The sequence below is a fragment of the Lithobates pipiens genome, unplaced genomic scaffold, assembly GCF_037356315.1.
Source record: "Lithobates pipiens isolate NorthernLeopardFrog02 unplaced genomic scaffold, aLitPip1_a1.2 Scaffold_30, whole genome shotgun sequence".
NCBI lineage: Eukaryota > Metazoa > Chordata > Amphibia > Anura > Ranidae > Lithobates > Lithobates pipiens.
The window spans coordinates 84,327,928-84,344,132 of record NW_027507791.1 but is presented as its reverse complement, the minus strand read 5'-3'; the positions used below and the strand labels follow the sequence as shown (position 1 = coordinate 84,344,132).

Sequence of the window (16,205 nt, the reverse complement as noted above, 5' to 3'; positions counted from 1 at the left end):
TCATGAATAATGAAATGCTGTGCAGCCCCATGCATCCTGTGAAACTTAAATTGCTATACAAAACTAAATAATCTTTTGACAGTTTAGTCTTACTTTAAAGGCAATTAATTATAAGATAGTAAATATCAGCAAAATCTCTCTACAGCAATACACTTTCCATTTTGTGGATGTCTTGAAAAAGTGCCATTCTGTTATCAATAACTAGAAAGTCACATATAGTGTACTCACCCAAATCTTGTTTCTTTTCTTCTCTTTCTCAGAAAGATTAAAGTCATAGCCACAACTGTGACTAAAGCAGTGAGAATACCCAAGACTAGGGGGACCCAGGACATTCTAGTATGTGGATTACGTTGCCGATCTGTGTAAAAAGAAAATTTCAATTTCAAATATGGTTCAGCTAGTAGAAAAATTAAAGTGTACCTGCACTTTTTCTATAGAGGTGCTGATAAAGCGGATGATTCCCTGAAACGTGTTCCTGCTTACTCAAGATAATAGCAAGAGAAGAATTAGGAGACAACCACAGTGACCAAGTTACCCTCCAGGTTTCTGCCAGCTGCAGACCATGGATGGTGAAATCAAACTATCCTGGAAATTGTGATAAGCGCTCTTATTGCGTGATCACCTTTGTGAGTGCATATTATGTTGCACAATAAACCGTTAAACTTTTATAGCGATATGTGCTCTTCTAACTTTTATTTTGCTCTATAGTTGTCTAGAGAGCCCCATCTGTGTGTGCATCACAGTCTGGAACCAGCCCTTCACAACCAGTTCCAGCACTCCTCACCAATGGCTGACATCTTCTCTAAACTACAAACTGGTGCTTGGATCTCTATCAGTTTTAATGTACTTGCTTGTCACATTTTTCCAGGAGTATATGCTTCTTTCACCTTGCTGTATCTGGTGGCCAGGAATAAAAGAGTAGATGTGCAGAGGAGAAAGGAGGTACATCAGTGGAACACATGAGCAGGGGGTTACAGTGGTGGGGTAAAAGAGCAGGTGGTACAGTGGTGGAGCAGATGTGCAGGAGGTACATTGGTGGGGCAGATGAGCAGATACGTTGCGTGTTAGGACAGATGAAAAGGGGGTTCAGTGTTGGGCCCGATGAAAAGGGGGTTACAGTGGTGGGAAAGATGAGCAAGTGGGCTTCAGTGTTGGGGCAGAAGAGAAAGGAGGTACATTGGTGGGACAGATGAGCAGGGGGTTACAACGGTGGGGCAGAGTAGCAGGGGGGTAAAGTGGTGGGGTAGATGTGTAGAGGGGTGCAGAGGAGAAAGGATGTACATGTGGAACACACGAGCAGGTGGTACAGTGGTGGGGCAGATGTGCAGGAGGTACAGTGGTGAGGCAGATGAGCAGATAAGTTCCGTGTTAGGACAGATCAGAATCTGGTTCAGTGGTGGAGCAGATGTGCAGGGAGGTACAGTGGTAAGGCAGATGAGAAAGGGGGAACATTGGTGGGGGAGATGAGCAGGGGGTTAAAGTGGTGGGACAGAAGAGCAGGGTGGTACAGCGGTGGGACAGAAGAGCAGGGTGGTACAGTGGTGGGACAGAAGAGCAGGGTGGTACAGCGGTGGGACAGAAGAGCAGGGTGGTACAGCGGTGGGACAGAAGAGCAGGGTGGTACAGCGGTGGGACAGAAGAGCAGGCTGGTACAGCGGTGGGACAGAAGAGCAGGGTGGTACAGCGGTGGGACAGAAGAGCAGGGTGGTACAGTGGTGGGACAGAAGAGCAGGGTGGTACAGCGGTGGGACAGAAGAGCAGGGTGGTACAGCGGTGGGACAGAAGAGCAGGGTGGTACAGCGGTGGGACAGAAGAGCAGGGTGGTACAGCGGTGGGACAGAAGAGCAGGGTGGTACAGTGGTGGGACAGCAGAGCAGGGTGGTACAGCAGAGCAGGGTGGTAACAGCGGTGGGACAGAAGAGCGGGGGGTTACGGTGGTGGGGCAGAAGAGCAGGGGGGTACAATGGTGGGGCAGATAAGCAAGGGGGTACAGTGGTGGGACCGATGAGCAGGGGGTACAATGGTGGGGCAGATAAGCAAGGGGGTACAATGGTGGGGCAGATAAGCAAGGGAGTACAGTGGTGGGACAGATGAGCAGGGGGGTACAATGGTGGGGCAGATAAGCAAGTGGGTACAGTGGTGGGACAAATGAGCAGGGGGTACAGTGATCTGAGGAGTGACGGTTCATGAATTGGGGTTGATCTGAGGCGTGAGAGTGCAGGATGATCACTACTAAAGTAGTTTACAGCAATTCCTTTTATAAAAAAATCCTTTATGTGATTGAGAATGTGAAGTTGACTTTTTTGTTATAAAATCAGCACGCTGAATTTGTTTGAAAACATTTTTCGGCATACTGTGCTCAAAAGGCTGCCTACCCCTATCTAAAAGAATACAATTTTACAATGTTTATCTCCGCTAAACAATGTTGTGATAAGATTTGGCAGGCTGCCTGATTTTTTTGATTTTTTTTGACAGTTGTTTGCAGTGAGCAGAGAACCCTCTGCAATGAATCGTGAAAATGCTGTTTTTTAGATCGTGAGGGGGTAGATTCTATAATGATTCTTGCAGCTCTAAATTGTATATATTTTTATGTATGTATAACAAATATATTTTTGGATAACTAATTATTTGGCGATTTTAGGTATTTGATCATAAATACATTTTTGGTTTTGTATTTATGCTCTATGTACTTATGATTTTTTAAAGAGTTTTTATATATCGGTTTATTAATATTAACTTTTGTAAAAAAATAGCATTTCATATTTTTATTTAATCTATTGAGTGAGATTTGAGAAAGTGTTCTTAATTTTATACTGCTATGGAGCTTACTGTGTTGGTTTTATCCATCTTTTACCCTAGAGCTAATCAGCTAGTAATTAATGAATTAAATAGTTTTCACTTAATATTGAAGTTTTACTTTGTTTTGTATTTATCTTGTTGATAAACATGCTTGTCAAGGTTGATGCTATTTATTGTAAGTTATGCTCTGGCCCTGGGGGATCCATCCTTGCATGGTCTGGGCTGGAATATATTAGAACGGCCGTAGGCATCCTCCTTGATGAAGTCATTAAATGACGAAACGTGTAGGGGAAGAGCCTAATGCTGGGGGCTTCTCTGGTCTGTGTTGGATTATACCCATGAGAGTTGCTGGGATCCAAGCAGCTGGTGGCTTGCTTGCATTCCTTTGCTGATTGCCAGTTTCATCTGGATATTGGTTGTTACACTACAGGCCTGCTTTTGTATTGTGATATGTCAGTATATTACATCATGTTTTAATAAACTTTCATTGAACGTTCCCACACTGAGTTCTCTTTGGTTCCTATATATCCACCTGAGGGATTGAGGAGCTGGAAAAGGAAAAGAGCAGTGTTTAAAGTGGAAGCCTTGGGGAATACCATTTTTTCTGGAAACATACAAGCTGTGTCTGTCTAATTGGTTATTTTACTTTTTAAATTACCTTTGGTAAGTGTGTTTCCTGTGTATGGTGAAGGACATTTGGTTTTGGAAGTCCTTTAAAATTTAAAGTTACACATGTTGGCGGAAATTTCCTGATTATTCACCATTGCACTTCACACACTTTTGTTATATATTCACAGTGTTTGATATATTTGTATGTATACATAAATTATTTTACTAAACGTATTGGAACGCCTGCCTTTACACACACATGAACTGTAATGGCATCCCTGTCTTAGTCTGCAGGGTTCAATATTGAGTTGGCCCCTCTCACAGCTATAACAGCTTCAACTCTTCTGGGAAAACTGTCCACAAAGTTTAGGAGTGTCCATGGGAATGTTTGACCATTCTTCCAAAAGCGCATTTGTGAGGTCAGGCACTGATGTGGACGAGAAGGCCTGGTTTGCAGTCTCCGCACTAATTCATCCCAAAGGTATTCTATCGGGTTGAGGTCAGGACTCTATGCAGGCCAGTCAAGTTCCTCCGCCCAATACTTGCTCATCCATGTCTTTATGGACCTTGTTTGTGCACTGGTCCAAATCATTCAAAAAAGTTTTTTCATAGCCAGAAGAGTTTTTCACTTATTAGGTAACTATTTACATCTTTCATATACATCTTAGTTAGCATAGGTGTTAGAAGGTGGGAAGGAACAGTTTTAAGGCTAGTTAGGCTTAAGCTGGAATTCCACTTTACCTCCTTTTTTTCTTTTTTTTTTAAAGAAGTGAGCCTGATTTTGCACTCTCCAGATTTAGTAAATTAACCCCAAAGTGTCTAGGGGGAAAAGGGAAAGGTATAAAGTATATGCTGCTATGGGTGGGGAAATAAAGTAAACCTGTTGTTGACCCTCAATAGGCAAATTGTGGGTTTTACACATGGACATTCATGTAGGGATAAGCAAAATGCTTCTGCAGGTCTTAACCACTTGCTTACTGGGCACTTAAACCCCCCTCCTGATGCACTTTGAATGACAATTGCGCGGTCAATCAACACTGTACCCAAATTTAATTTTTTTCCCACAATAGAGCTTGATTTTGGTGGTATTTAATCACAGCTGGGAGATTTTATTTTTTGTTAAACAAAAAAAGATGGAAAGTTAAAAAAAATAAAAAATAAATCATGTTTAATAAAATTTTGCAAACAGGTAGTTTCTCTGCTTCATTGATATACGCTGATGAGGCGGCACTGGTTTGCACTGATAGGCTGCACTGGTTTGCACTGATAGGCTGCACTTATGGGCACTAATAGGCACAGATAAGGTGGCACTGATGGGGACAGATAAGTCAGTACTGATGGGCACAGATAAGGCGGCACTGATGGCCACTGATAAGATGGCACTAATGGGCCCTGATGGGTGGCACGGCATGATAGGTACCACTGATAGATGGCACTGATGGGCACTGATGTGCAGCACTGTTCTTCAGGCACTGATTGTGGGAACTGATAGGTGGCGCTGGTGGACACTGGTAGACAGAACTGTTGCCTACTGCTAGGTGGCATTTGTAGGGGACACAGGTGAGCACTGAGAGCTGGCGGTAGCTCGCAGTGATCGGGATTGATGTCCCTCTCACTGCCGCCGGTGATCGGCTTTTTTTTCTCTTCGTGCTGTCAGCACATGATCAGCTGTCATTGTCTGACAGCTGATCACGGGGATCGACCCCTTACTCCAATCCAGCAAGTCTCATAGACTCGCTAATCACAGAGCGCGCTGGGCGCGCAGGCCGCTCATGCACGGGACAACGTCAATAGATGTCGTCCCAGCAATGCAGGTCCACGCTGTAGCTGTCATTCGGCTATAGCGTGGATCTCTAGTGGTTAAACTAGGCTAGCTGGGAGATTAAATGCCCATTACAGCCCCTAAACGAATCACTGTTCATGACGGATGTATTATTTCAGGCTATGAAGCAATCCAATATAGAATTATATCAAAACCCCTTTTGCTATTAAAGTTAAATTAAGCCATCAAATAAGCAATCAGAAAGAAATGTCAATTTTTAATTCATGCTGTGAAAAAAACAAATCATCATCAAAATACCCAGACTGCATAAAAGCCACTTTTGCAAGTTGAAAGTAGATACGTATTATTGTTATTTGTTAAGAAACCAGACCCTGGAAGACAGTCTACCAATCCATCAGTCTATCCTAAAACAGCATCTATAAGCTACCTGTAGATTGCATCAGCTGAAACCTACCTGGGGGGAATGCTATATACAGTGGTGTGAAAAAGTGTTTGCCCCCTTCCTCATTTCCTGTTCCTTTGCATGTTTGTCACACTTAAGTGTTTCGGAACATCAAACCAATTTAAACAATAGTCAAGGACAACACAAGTAAACACAAAATGCAATTTGTAAATGAAGGTGTTTATTATTAAAGGTGAAAAAAAATCCAAACCATCATGGCCCTGTGTGAAAAAGTGATTGCCCCCCTTGTTAAAACATACTATAACTGTGGTTGTCCACACCTGAGTTCAATTTCTCTAGCCACACCCAGGCCTGATTATTGCCACACCTGTTCACAATCAAGGCATCACTTAAATAGGAGCTGCTTGACACAGTAAGGTCCACCAGAAGATCCTTAAAAGCTACACATCATGCCGAGACCCAAAGAAATTCAGGAACAATTGAGAAAGAAAGTAATTGAGATCTATCAGTCTGGAAAGGGTTATAAAGCCATTTCCAAAGCTTTGGGAATCCAGCGAACCACAGTGAGAGCCATTATCCACAAATGGCGAAGACATGGAACAGTGGTGAACCTTCCCAGGAGTTGCCGGCCGCCCAAAATTACCCCAAGAGCGCAGCGACGACTCATCCAAGAGGTCACAAAAGACCCCACAACAACGTCCAAGGAACTGCAGGCCTCACTTGCCTCAGTTAAGGTCAGCGTTCATGCCTCCACCATCAGGAAAAGACTGGGCAAAAATGGCCTGCATGGCAGAGTTCCAAGGAGAAAACCACTGCTGAGCAAAAAGAACATCAAAGCTCGTCTCAATTTCTCCACAACACATCTTGATGATACCCAAGACTTTAGGGACAACATTCTGTGGACCGATGAGACAAAAGTGGAACTCTTTGGAAGGTGTGTGTCCAAGTATATCTGGCGTAGAAGGAACACTGCATTTCATAAAAAGAACATTATACCAACAGTAAAATATGGTGGTGGTAGTGTGATGGTCTGGGGCTGTTTTGCTGCTTCAGGACCTGGAAGACTTGCCGTGATAAAAGGAACTATGAATTCTGCTGTCTACCAAGAGATCCTGAAGGAGAATGTCCGACCATCTGTTCGTGTACTCAAGCTGAAACGAACTTGGGTTCTGCAGCAGGACAATGATCCTAAACACACCAGCAAGTCCACCACCGAATGGCTGAAGAAAAACAAAATGAAGACTTTGGAGTGGCCTAGCCAAAGTCCTGACCTGAATCCTATTGAGATGTTGTGGTATGACCTTAAAAAGGCCGTTCATGCTTGAAAACCCTCTAATGTAACTGAATTAGGACAATTCTGCAAAGATGAGTGGGCCAAAATTCCTCCAGGACGCTGTAAAAGCCTCATTGCACGTTATCGCAAACGCTTGGTTGCAGTTGTTGCTGCTAAGGGTGGCCCAACCAGTTATTAGGTTTAGGGGGCAATCACTTTTTCACACAGGGCCATGATGGTTTGGATTTTTTTTCACCTTTAATAATAAACACCCTCATTTACAAATTGCATTTTGTGTTTACTTGTGTTGTCCTTGACTATTGTTTAAATTGGTTTGATGTTCCGAAACACTTAAGTGTGACAAACATGCAAAGGAACAGGAAATGAGGAAGGGGGCAAACACTTTTTCACACCACTGTATACAGGTTTTGTAGTTGTGATTTTCATTTTTTACTTGTCAAGACCCTTTAAAGGGAAAGCATAGTAGCTTAGACCAATGTAAGTATGTACGTGCCATACCTGTGTGATCCCTGTGGAAGCTGGAATTCACTGTTGTAGGCACCGCTACTCTAGTGATCTCTATTAGCTTTGAGGTCCCGTGTCAAGTGGTTGCCCTGCTGCATTGTGAACACAAGAAGTTGCTCACTTGGCACAAGCACTATTGAGGGAAAACTTTGCATATACACAATTAATGAAAATGTTTCTGTGATTAGATGAGATAGAGAGGTGGGACAGTGACATCACAATGTTATATATTGACATACCTACACTTCAGTTTTGAGTTATTATGCCTCATACACACTCGCTTGTCCCCACCCCCTTTCCTGGCCGGCCGGGTAGTGTGCTCAGATAAGGGTCTGATATGGATCTAGGGGGAACCCAACGCCGATTTTTCGGCGTAGGGATTCCCCTTTAAGTCCATACCAGGTGACGGGGCCAGCGACGCCTCCTTCGCTGGTCCCGGCTACCTGGAGACGCGCTCAAAATTAGCAGACTTTCTTCCGCGTGTGTGGGCGAGTCCATTCATTTCAAAAGTACGGCGGATAGTCCGGCGGACTTAGTACGCCGCAAAAGTACCATGTGTGGGCAGGTAGCTCGTTCGGAAAGTCCTGCGGACAGTCCGGCGGAAAGTCCGCCAGACTAAGTCCGCCGGATAGTCTGCTACATGTGTACGCACCATTAGGTTCATCTTAAATATTTTTTTCACATTTCTTGTGATTTTCACATTTCTTTTTTTTTTTTTTTTTGTTAAAGGTAGGGAATGTAGATTAGTTTCGATAAATGACTCTGTTCAGCTGCTTAAAGTAGAAGAATGTCAAACTATAAAATCACATGCTGTATTACTGTTGGCTAACCATACCAGTAAAACTGGGCTGGTTTACAAGTACCCCCTAAAATATTTAGTACATGTCTGTTGATTCTGCCCATTGAACCATTGGGTAGACACTTCCTTTGATAGGATGACGACACTCTTTCTTTTGTAGTTAATAGCCCTATAAGTAAATGGACACAACTAACACAGCCTACAGCTCCTTTGGTTGCCAGCACATTGCTCTTTCTGCCTAGGAGGCGTGTGATTGGCCCCAAATTTATTCTGTAGCAGGCAGGGGCGGACTGACCATTCGGCCACTCGGTCACGGACCGAGGGCCCGGCCACTAGGGGGCCCCACCAGGGTTGTCAGCCATAATAAAAACCAGGGACAGTATGTAAAAAATCTATGTTTTTTTTACTTCTGTCCCTGAAATGTCCCTTACCGACATACTTTTAATGTAAAAATCCCGAGATTGTAGTTGCCCCGCCTCTCCACTGCCTCCTCAGCCAATGGGAAAACAGTGTACCCGCCCCCTTCTTCAGCGCGGCTTATTCGAGATATGAGCAGGAGATGCCGACAGCTGGAGGAGAGAAGAAGAAGAAGGAGGGGGAGGGCACAGCCTGCAGCCTGATAGAAGGTAAGCAACTGAGCTGAATATATTATTATGAGTGGTTTACCCTTGTCAGCAAGGGGGAGGGGGGAGGCTGTGTTTGCTCAAGCAGGGCTCTTCCTGTCTCTGAAGCAGTTAGATCGTTTGTCTGAGGAGAAGTGAACTGCTTCTGGAGGATGTGCTGAATGTCTCCCCCCCCCCCCATCTGTGCTACACCTCCCTACTCATTACCTGCTTACCAGTACACAGGCACAGTCCCCTCACATGCATTCCGGTGTCTGTGAGCTGCTGGGGTACTACAAGTCCCAGCATGCCAGGAGATGGAGGCAGCAGTGTGTTCCATCAGACTTTTTATAGTGTGTGTATATACTGTGTGTATATATACTGTGCAGGCATGTGTCTGTGTCTATAGTGTGTGTGTGTGTATATATATACTGTGCACTTGTGTGTGTATATACTGTGCAGGCATGTGTCTGTGTCTATACTGTGTGCGTGTGTGTGTATACTGTGCACTAGTGTGTGTGTGTGTGTCTGTAAGTATACTGTGTCTGTGTTACTGTGCATGCGTGTAGGTATACTGTGCATGCATGTGTTTGTGTATATACTGTGCATCTGTGTGTACTGTGCATGCGTGTGTGTATACTGTATGATCCATGTGTGCTCACTGCCGCTCAACAGAATTTGATCCAACAATCCTGTGCCCGTGAAAAATGCCCTTGTTGCCATTCGGAGCCATCTGATTGGTGCACTGCTGAACTCAACCTCGGATCAGGCAGCAAATTGCATTTTGTGTTTACTTGTGTTGTCCTTGACTATTGTTTAAATTGGTTTGATGTTCCGAAACACTTAAGTGTGACAAACATGCAAAGGAACAGGAAATGAGGAAGGGGGCAAACACTTTTTCACACCACTGTATCTGGGAAATACAAACCTACCATTGTTGAGCTTTTAAAAATAAAAACTGCAGAGGTGATCAAATACCACCAAAAGAAAGCTCTATTTGTGGGAAAAAAGGTCGCCAATTTTGTTTGGGAGCCACGACCATGCAATTGTCAGTTAAAGGGACGCAGTGCCGAATCGCAAAAAGGGGCCTGGTCCTTTGGCTGCAAATTGGTCCGGAGCTTAAGTGGTTAATCTACAGCATTTCTTCACACCTGCCTAAAACTTTTGAACAGTATGATCAACTTTTGATGTATTGTTATTTTTAAATGATTAAGGCAAATTGATAAGATTATTTATATCCACCTGATCTGTTTTAGATGTTTGTCTAAAAACAAAGAAGACTACATTGCCTTTACCAGCGGTGGCTATTGCACATACAAGTGCTGTCTGATAGTATTTTAAATATACATAGCGCTTCTTTATTATGTATTCAAAAATCTACACACATCCATTCACCGCTGACTCGTAAAAGCTGTAAGCTTTTCAGTTTTGAAAGTACCGTAATCCAAATAGTATGAACAAGAGATAAGATGATGTGTTGTGGGGGCGACAAACTGACTGTGAAAGAATTTGAGAAAGGCGGAGATTTTCACAAGAGCATCAGGAGATGAGCATCAAGAAAGACGTCTGTGAGGGGTGCGCCTGGCTAAATGTGGCACACGCATCAACTGCCCACTCAAAATTTGAAATAATCACCATTAGGATATCATGAATAGAACTGGTAGGTGCGTACATGAGTGCGACTTTTATGTGCTTATACCAGTCACCAGCCAAATTGGGCACAAAAGAAATGAAAAGCCTTGCAGGCTGCCGGAGGGTTATTTTTGGAAAACTCATCAAGGCGCAGCTTATACAATCCCCTTAATTTAAATGAATGTTAGCTGCTCTGGGCGGACTACATAGCCAAAATAAAAGGACAATCAAAACTCATTTGTCTTAAGATTAAAAATAATTAAACCAATTGCCACAAACTGTGCTGTTTTCCATTAGTGCAAGTTATGCTTCCAAGGGATTACTTTGAGGAAAAAAATAAGTTAACCCTTGAAATTTCAGGCAGATTTCATATAACCACCGTTATGCATTTATAAAACCATTTGTGTAGAATTTATTTCATAGACACTTACAGTGGTGTGAAAAAGTGTTTGCCCCCTTCCTCATTTCCTGTTCCTTTGCATGTTTGTCACACTTAAGTGTTTCGGAACATCAAACCAATTTAAACAATAGTCAAGGACAACACAAGTAAACACAAAATGCAATTTGTAAATGAAGGTGTTTATTATTAAAGGTGAAAAAAAATCCAAACCATCATGGCCCTGTGTGAAAAAGTGATTGCCCCCTAAACCTAATAACTGGTTGGGCCACCCTTAGCAGCAACAACTGCAACCAAGCGTTTGCGATAACGTGCAATGAGGCTTTTACAGCGTCCTGGAAGAATTTTGGCCCACTCATCTTTGCAGAATTGTCCTAATTCAGTTACATTAGAGGGTTTTCGAGCATGAACGGCCTTTTTAAGGTCATACCACAACATCTCAATAGGATTCAGGTCAGGACTTTGGCTAGGCCACTCCAAAGTCTTCATTTTTTGTTTTTCTTCAGCCATTCGGTGGTGGACTTGCTGGTGTGTTTAGGATCATTGTCCTGCTGCAGAACCCAAGTTGGTTTCAGCTTGAGTACACAAACAGATGGTCGGACATTCTCCTTCAGGATCTCTTGGTAGACAGCAGAATTCATAGTTCCTTTTATCACGGCAAGTCTTCCAGGTCCTGAAGCAGCAAAACAGCCCCAGACCATCACACTACCACCACCATATTTTACTGTTGGTATAATGTTCTTTTTATGAAATGCAGTGTTCCTTCTACGCCAGATATACTTGGACACACACCTTCCAAAGAGTTCCACTTTTGTCTCATCGGTCCACAGAATGTTGTCCCAAAAGTCTTGGGGATCATCAAGATGTGTTGTGGAGAAATTGAGACGAGCTTTGATGTTCTTTTTGCTCAGCAGTGGTTTTCTCCTTGGAACTCTGCCATGCAGGCCATTTTTGCCCAGTCTTTTCCTGATGGTGGAGGCATGAACGCTGACCTTAACTGAGGCAAGTGAGGCCTGCAGTTCCTTGGACGTTGTTGTGGGGTCTTTTGTGACCTCTTGGATGAGTCGTCGCTGCGCTCTTGGGGTAATTTTGGGCGGCCTGCCACTCCTGGGAAGGTTCACCACTGTTCCATGTCTTCGCCATTTGTGGATAATGGCTCTCACTGTGGTTCGCTGGATTCCCAAAGCTTTGGAAATGGCTTTATAACCCTTTCCAGACTGATAGATCTCAATTACTTTCTTTCTCAATTGTTCCTGAATTTCTTTGGGTCTCGGCATGATGTGTAGCTTTTAAGGATCTTCTGGTGGACCTTACTGTGTCAAGCAGCTCCTATTTAAGTGATGCCTTGATTGTGAACAGGTGTGGCAATAATCAGGCCTGGGTGTGGAGAGAAATTGAACTCAGGTGTGGACAACCACAGTTATAGTATGTTTTAACAAGGGGGGCAATCACTTTTTCACACAGGGCCATGATGGTTTGGATTTTTTTTCACCTTTAATAATAAACACCTTCATTTACAAATTGCATTTTGTGTTTACTTGTGTTGTCCTTGACTATTGTTTAAATTGGTTTGATGTTCCGAAACACTTAAGTGTGACAAACATGCAAAGGAACAGGAAATGAGGAAGGGGGCAAACACTTTTTCACACCACTGTTCCTGGGAAATACAAACCTACCATTGTTGAGCTTTTAAAAATGGCTGTTCCTTGGCTGTCATGCAAATCGTCGGGGCTTCAGTTGTTTCTGAACCACTGACATGGACAATAGAGACACCAACCACATGCAACTAAAGTACACCTGAGCTCAAACAGTTAAGATTTGCCATGTTCTAGTGAACATCTAGAAATGTTAAATGTGCCCTTTGTCTTTAAACTAGCTGTGAACATACAGTTTTATAGATAATTAATAATACAGGTATACCTAAGGATCTTTCTTATCCTTTTCACAAGGTTAAAAAGCTTTGTCATATGACCATGCATCTCTTCTTCCTCAGAGTGGGGGATGGGGGTTACAGGATACTGTGCCGACACATTGGATTACCTGTGTTCCGCAAGATTTGGCGACCCCTTAGAATAAGTAACGGAAGTGACGTTGCGTCAGCTGCGCACGGGCGTTCCACCGCTACCAGGTTTGCTAAACACCTGCAGTCAGAAGAAGCCAGTGGACATCTTACTACACCCAGCTTAGTCTTGAGTTTTAAGTGGATGTAAACCCAAATTTTTTATTATTTTTTTTGTCTGGCACAATATATAGTATAGGATTTCAGATCAGCTGTGCCCGGTCTTGCCACAAAGAGTTAATCCAGCTCTGAGCAATCCTCATATCTTTTTTCAGCGAAATAAAACGGACAAACTGTGAAATCTTTGTCCGTTCTTCCCCCTTGCTGTGATTGACAGGTGATTTACATATCTTGTGCACTAGCCTAAGACATGCATTATTTTTTAATTTCCACCCGCACTCCTATCTTCAGCAGCTCTGCAAGGATTGGCTGTTCCACACCTCAGCATTATTTGGCATGCTGAAGTCATGTGGGGACTTTTCTGCGTTTTGACTGGATGTTAGTGATCATAGCAGAAGTTCAGTGTAAGAAATACACAGGAGAAAATGCATGTTTTTTTTTTTTTTTATATATTCTTTATTTTTATTTTTCGTACATTATTCACACATCATTTTACAAATCTTGAGGGTGGAGTCGTACAGAGTGTTACAAAGCTACAGACTCCTTACACCTCTCATCTTACATAATACACTTATAAAACCCCCTCCTCCCTCCCCCCCCGCGGGCCAAAAAAAAATAAAAAATTAATCGGACGGAGCTGTGCCCCCCATTCTCCACCCGTGTCCTTCGCCCTCCTCCCCTGTTCCCTGCTCCTATTAATCAGACATGACAGTTCCCACTCTCTATGAATGTCAGCCATTGTTGCCATTTCCCTTGGATTACACTTTCTGGCTCCTGGGTTATATTGATCGAATCTTCAATCAGTCTAATCTGCTCCACCCTCTTCACCCACTCTAGGATTGTCGGCCCCTGGGGATCTCCCCAATGGTTTGGTATTACGGCTTTGGCTGCATTCAAGAGATAAGGGATGAGGGTGGCTTTGTACTGCCTTACTCCCATGTCTGAGTCGTGGAACAGGCAAGTCCATGGACATTTCCTAATCCTCTTTCCAGTTATCAGATATATATTTTCAATTATCTTATCCCAAAAGGGTCTTATTTTTGGGCAATCCCACCATATGTGTATGAACGTGCCTTGTTCTTTACATTCCCTCCAACACATCAAATCCTCACCCCTTCTTAATTTCTGCATTCCTATGGGTGTCATATACCACCTCGCTATTAGTTTATAAGCCATTTCATATGTTCGTGAATCTTTCGCTAGTGCATATGTCATTTTTAAGATTTTTCTTCTGTGTTCATCATTTCTAAGTGTCCCCAGTTCCCCTTCCCATTTCCCTAAATATGCAGGTAATTCCCCTTCTCCCTCACCTCTTAGTATTTTGTATAGTTTAGATATCCTTTTCACTATGCTATGTGGGTCCTTAAATAATTTTTCTAGTGGCCTTAACTCATTCATACCTCGTAGGGGCTGTGGAAGCCCTTGTGTGAAGTGTGCTAGTTGATTGTATCTCCATTTGTCTAGGGGTCTGTGTCCCCATTGTTGGATAATTTCCCTATATGTTAGGATCCTATCCCCTTTCATCACCTCTCCCAGTGTTACTTCTACTTTCTGTGCCCATCTACTATAATACATCCGCTCTTCCATTCCTGGCAAAAAATATTTTGTGTCTAGTAGTGACATTAAGGGGGAATTGCATGTCCAGTTATGTGACTTATTTATTTTATCCCATGTTCTCAATGTGTGCCTTGTGACTGTACTAGTACCTGTTCCTAGGTTCCTTACTTGCGTTGGTATCCAAATCATTTTTGCTAAGTCTGTCCCACTTAATCTTGTTTCCAACTCTGCCCAGCTCTTCCCCTCGAGGTTGTGTATCCAATCTACTATCCTGGATAATATTATGGCTTCATAATATTTTTTAAAGTCTGGGAGACCCACTCCTCCTTTTTCCTTCTCCTTTACAAGGACCTTGTGTGCAATACGCGATTTTTTGGGGTACCATATAAATGCGAGGACAAGAGATTTTAATTTTCTGGGAGGGCGATGGGAAGCATTTGAAATGTGTATAATACTGTCGGCAGTATGAACATTTTTATTACGTTCACTCTGCCTATCCACGATATTCTTTTATGTTTCATATTCTCCATTTGGGATTTAATTTTATTAAGTAAAGGTATATAATTTGCTTCGTACAAATTCGTTTTTTTTACCGTTAATTTAATCCCTAGATAGCTCAGTTCCCCTCCACTCCATTTAAAAGGTAGGCTTGCGGTTAAGTCATTCTGAACTTCTTTGGATACATTCAAATTTAATATTTCTGATTTAGATAGATTAATTTTAAAATTAGATATTCGACCATATTGTTCTATTTCCTTCACTATCGCTGGTATTGATATTCTGGGGTGTGTCACGTACAAGAGCAGGTCGTCCGCAAATGCAGACACCTTATACTCTTTACCTCCCACCACTATTCCCCGTATGTCCTGACCGCCCCGGATTGCCGCCAATAGCGGCTCCAAGGCAATCACAAAAAGGATCGGGGACAGGGGGCATCCCTGTCTCGTCCCATTGAATAGTTCAAGGGGGCGGGACAGGGAGCCATTCACCTTGATCCTGGCTGTCGGTTTGTTATACAATGCTTTTACCCTCTGCATCATTCTCTCACCCAGCCCCAAATGTTCCAGGGTCTCATTTATGAACTCCCAATCTGCTCTGTCAAATGCCTTCTCGGCATCCACCGACAAGAGCAGCGTGGGAGTCTCTCTTCTAATTGCTTCCTGTATCAGCATTATTGACTTTAGAGCGTTATCCCTCCCCTCTCGTCCCCTGACAAATCCCACCTGGTCGGTATGGATCCACTCGGGGAGGAGAGTTTTCAATCGTTCAGCCAAAATTTTCGCATAGAGTTTTACATCTGTATTTAATAATGAGATCGGCCTGTAACTCTCCATCGCTGCTGGGTCCTTTCCTTCTTTCAAAATCAATGTGATGTGGGCTAGCAGGGCCTCTTCACGGAAGGTCCCCCCGTCCCCCACCTCATTGAAATAATCACAAAGCTTGGGTGCTAGAAAATGTTTTAATTTTTTATAATATAAGATAGAGTAGCCATCCGGTCCGGGACTTCCCCCCATAGCTGTTTCATTAATTGCCCTTTCCACTTCCGTAACTGAGATAGGGGTCTCTAATTCCTGAGGAGCATCACATGTCACTTTTAAACATTTAAACTTCTCTAAGTAATCCCTGATCGTTTCTTTCCTTTTCTCC

The 16,205-nt window shown here is 43.1% G+C and overlaps 1 protein-coding gene across 1 annotated transcript in view; it reads right to left on the bottom strand.

Annotated features, from left to right (window-relative positions):
• The window catches only part of TYRO3 (TYRO3 protein tyrosine kinase), a 312,942-nt gene that overhangs the window by 65,395 nt on the left and 231,342 nt on the right, over window positions 1–16,205 (bottom strand). The window contains exon 10 of the mRNA XM_077464521.1: window positions 229–358. Coding sequence (XP_077320647.1) covers window positions 229–358 — 130 coding nt within the window. The remainder of the gene's footprint in view (window positions 1–228; window positions 359–16,205) is intronic.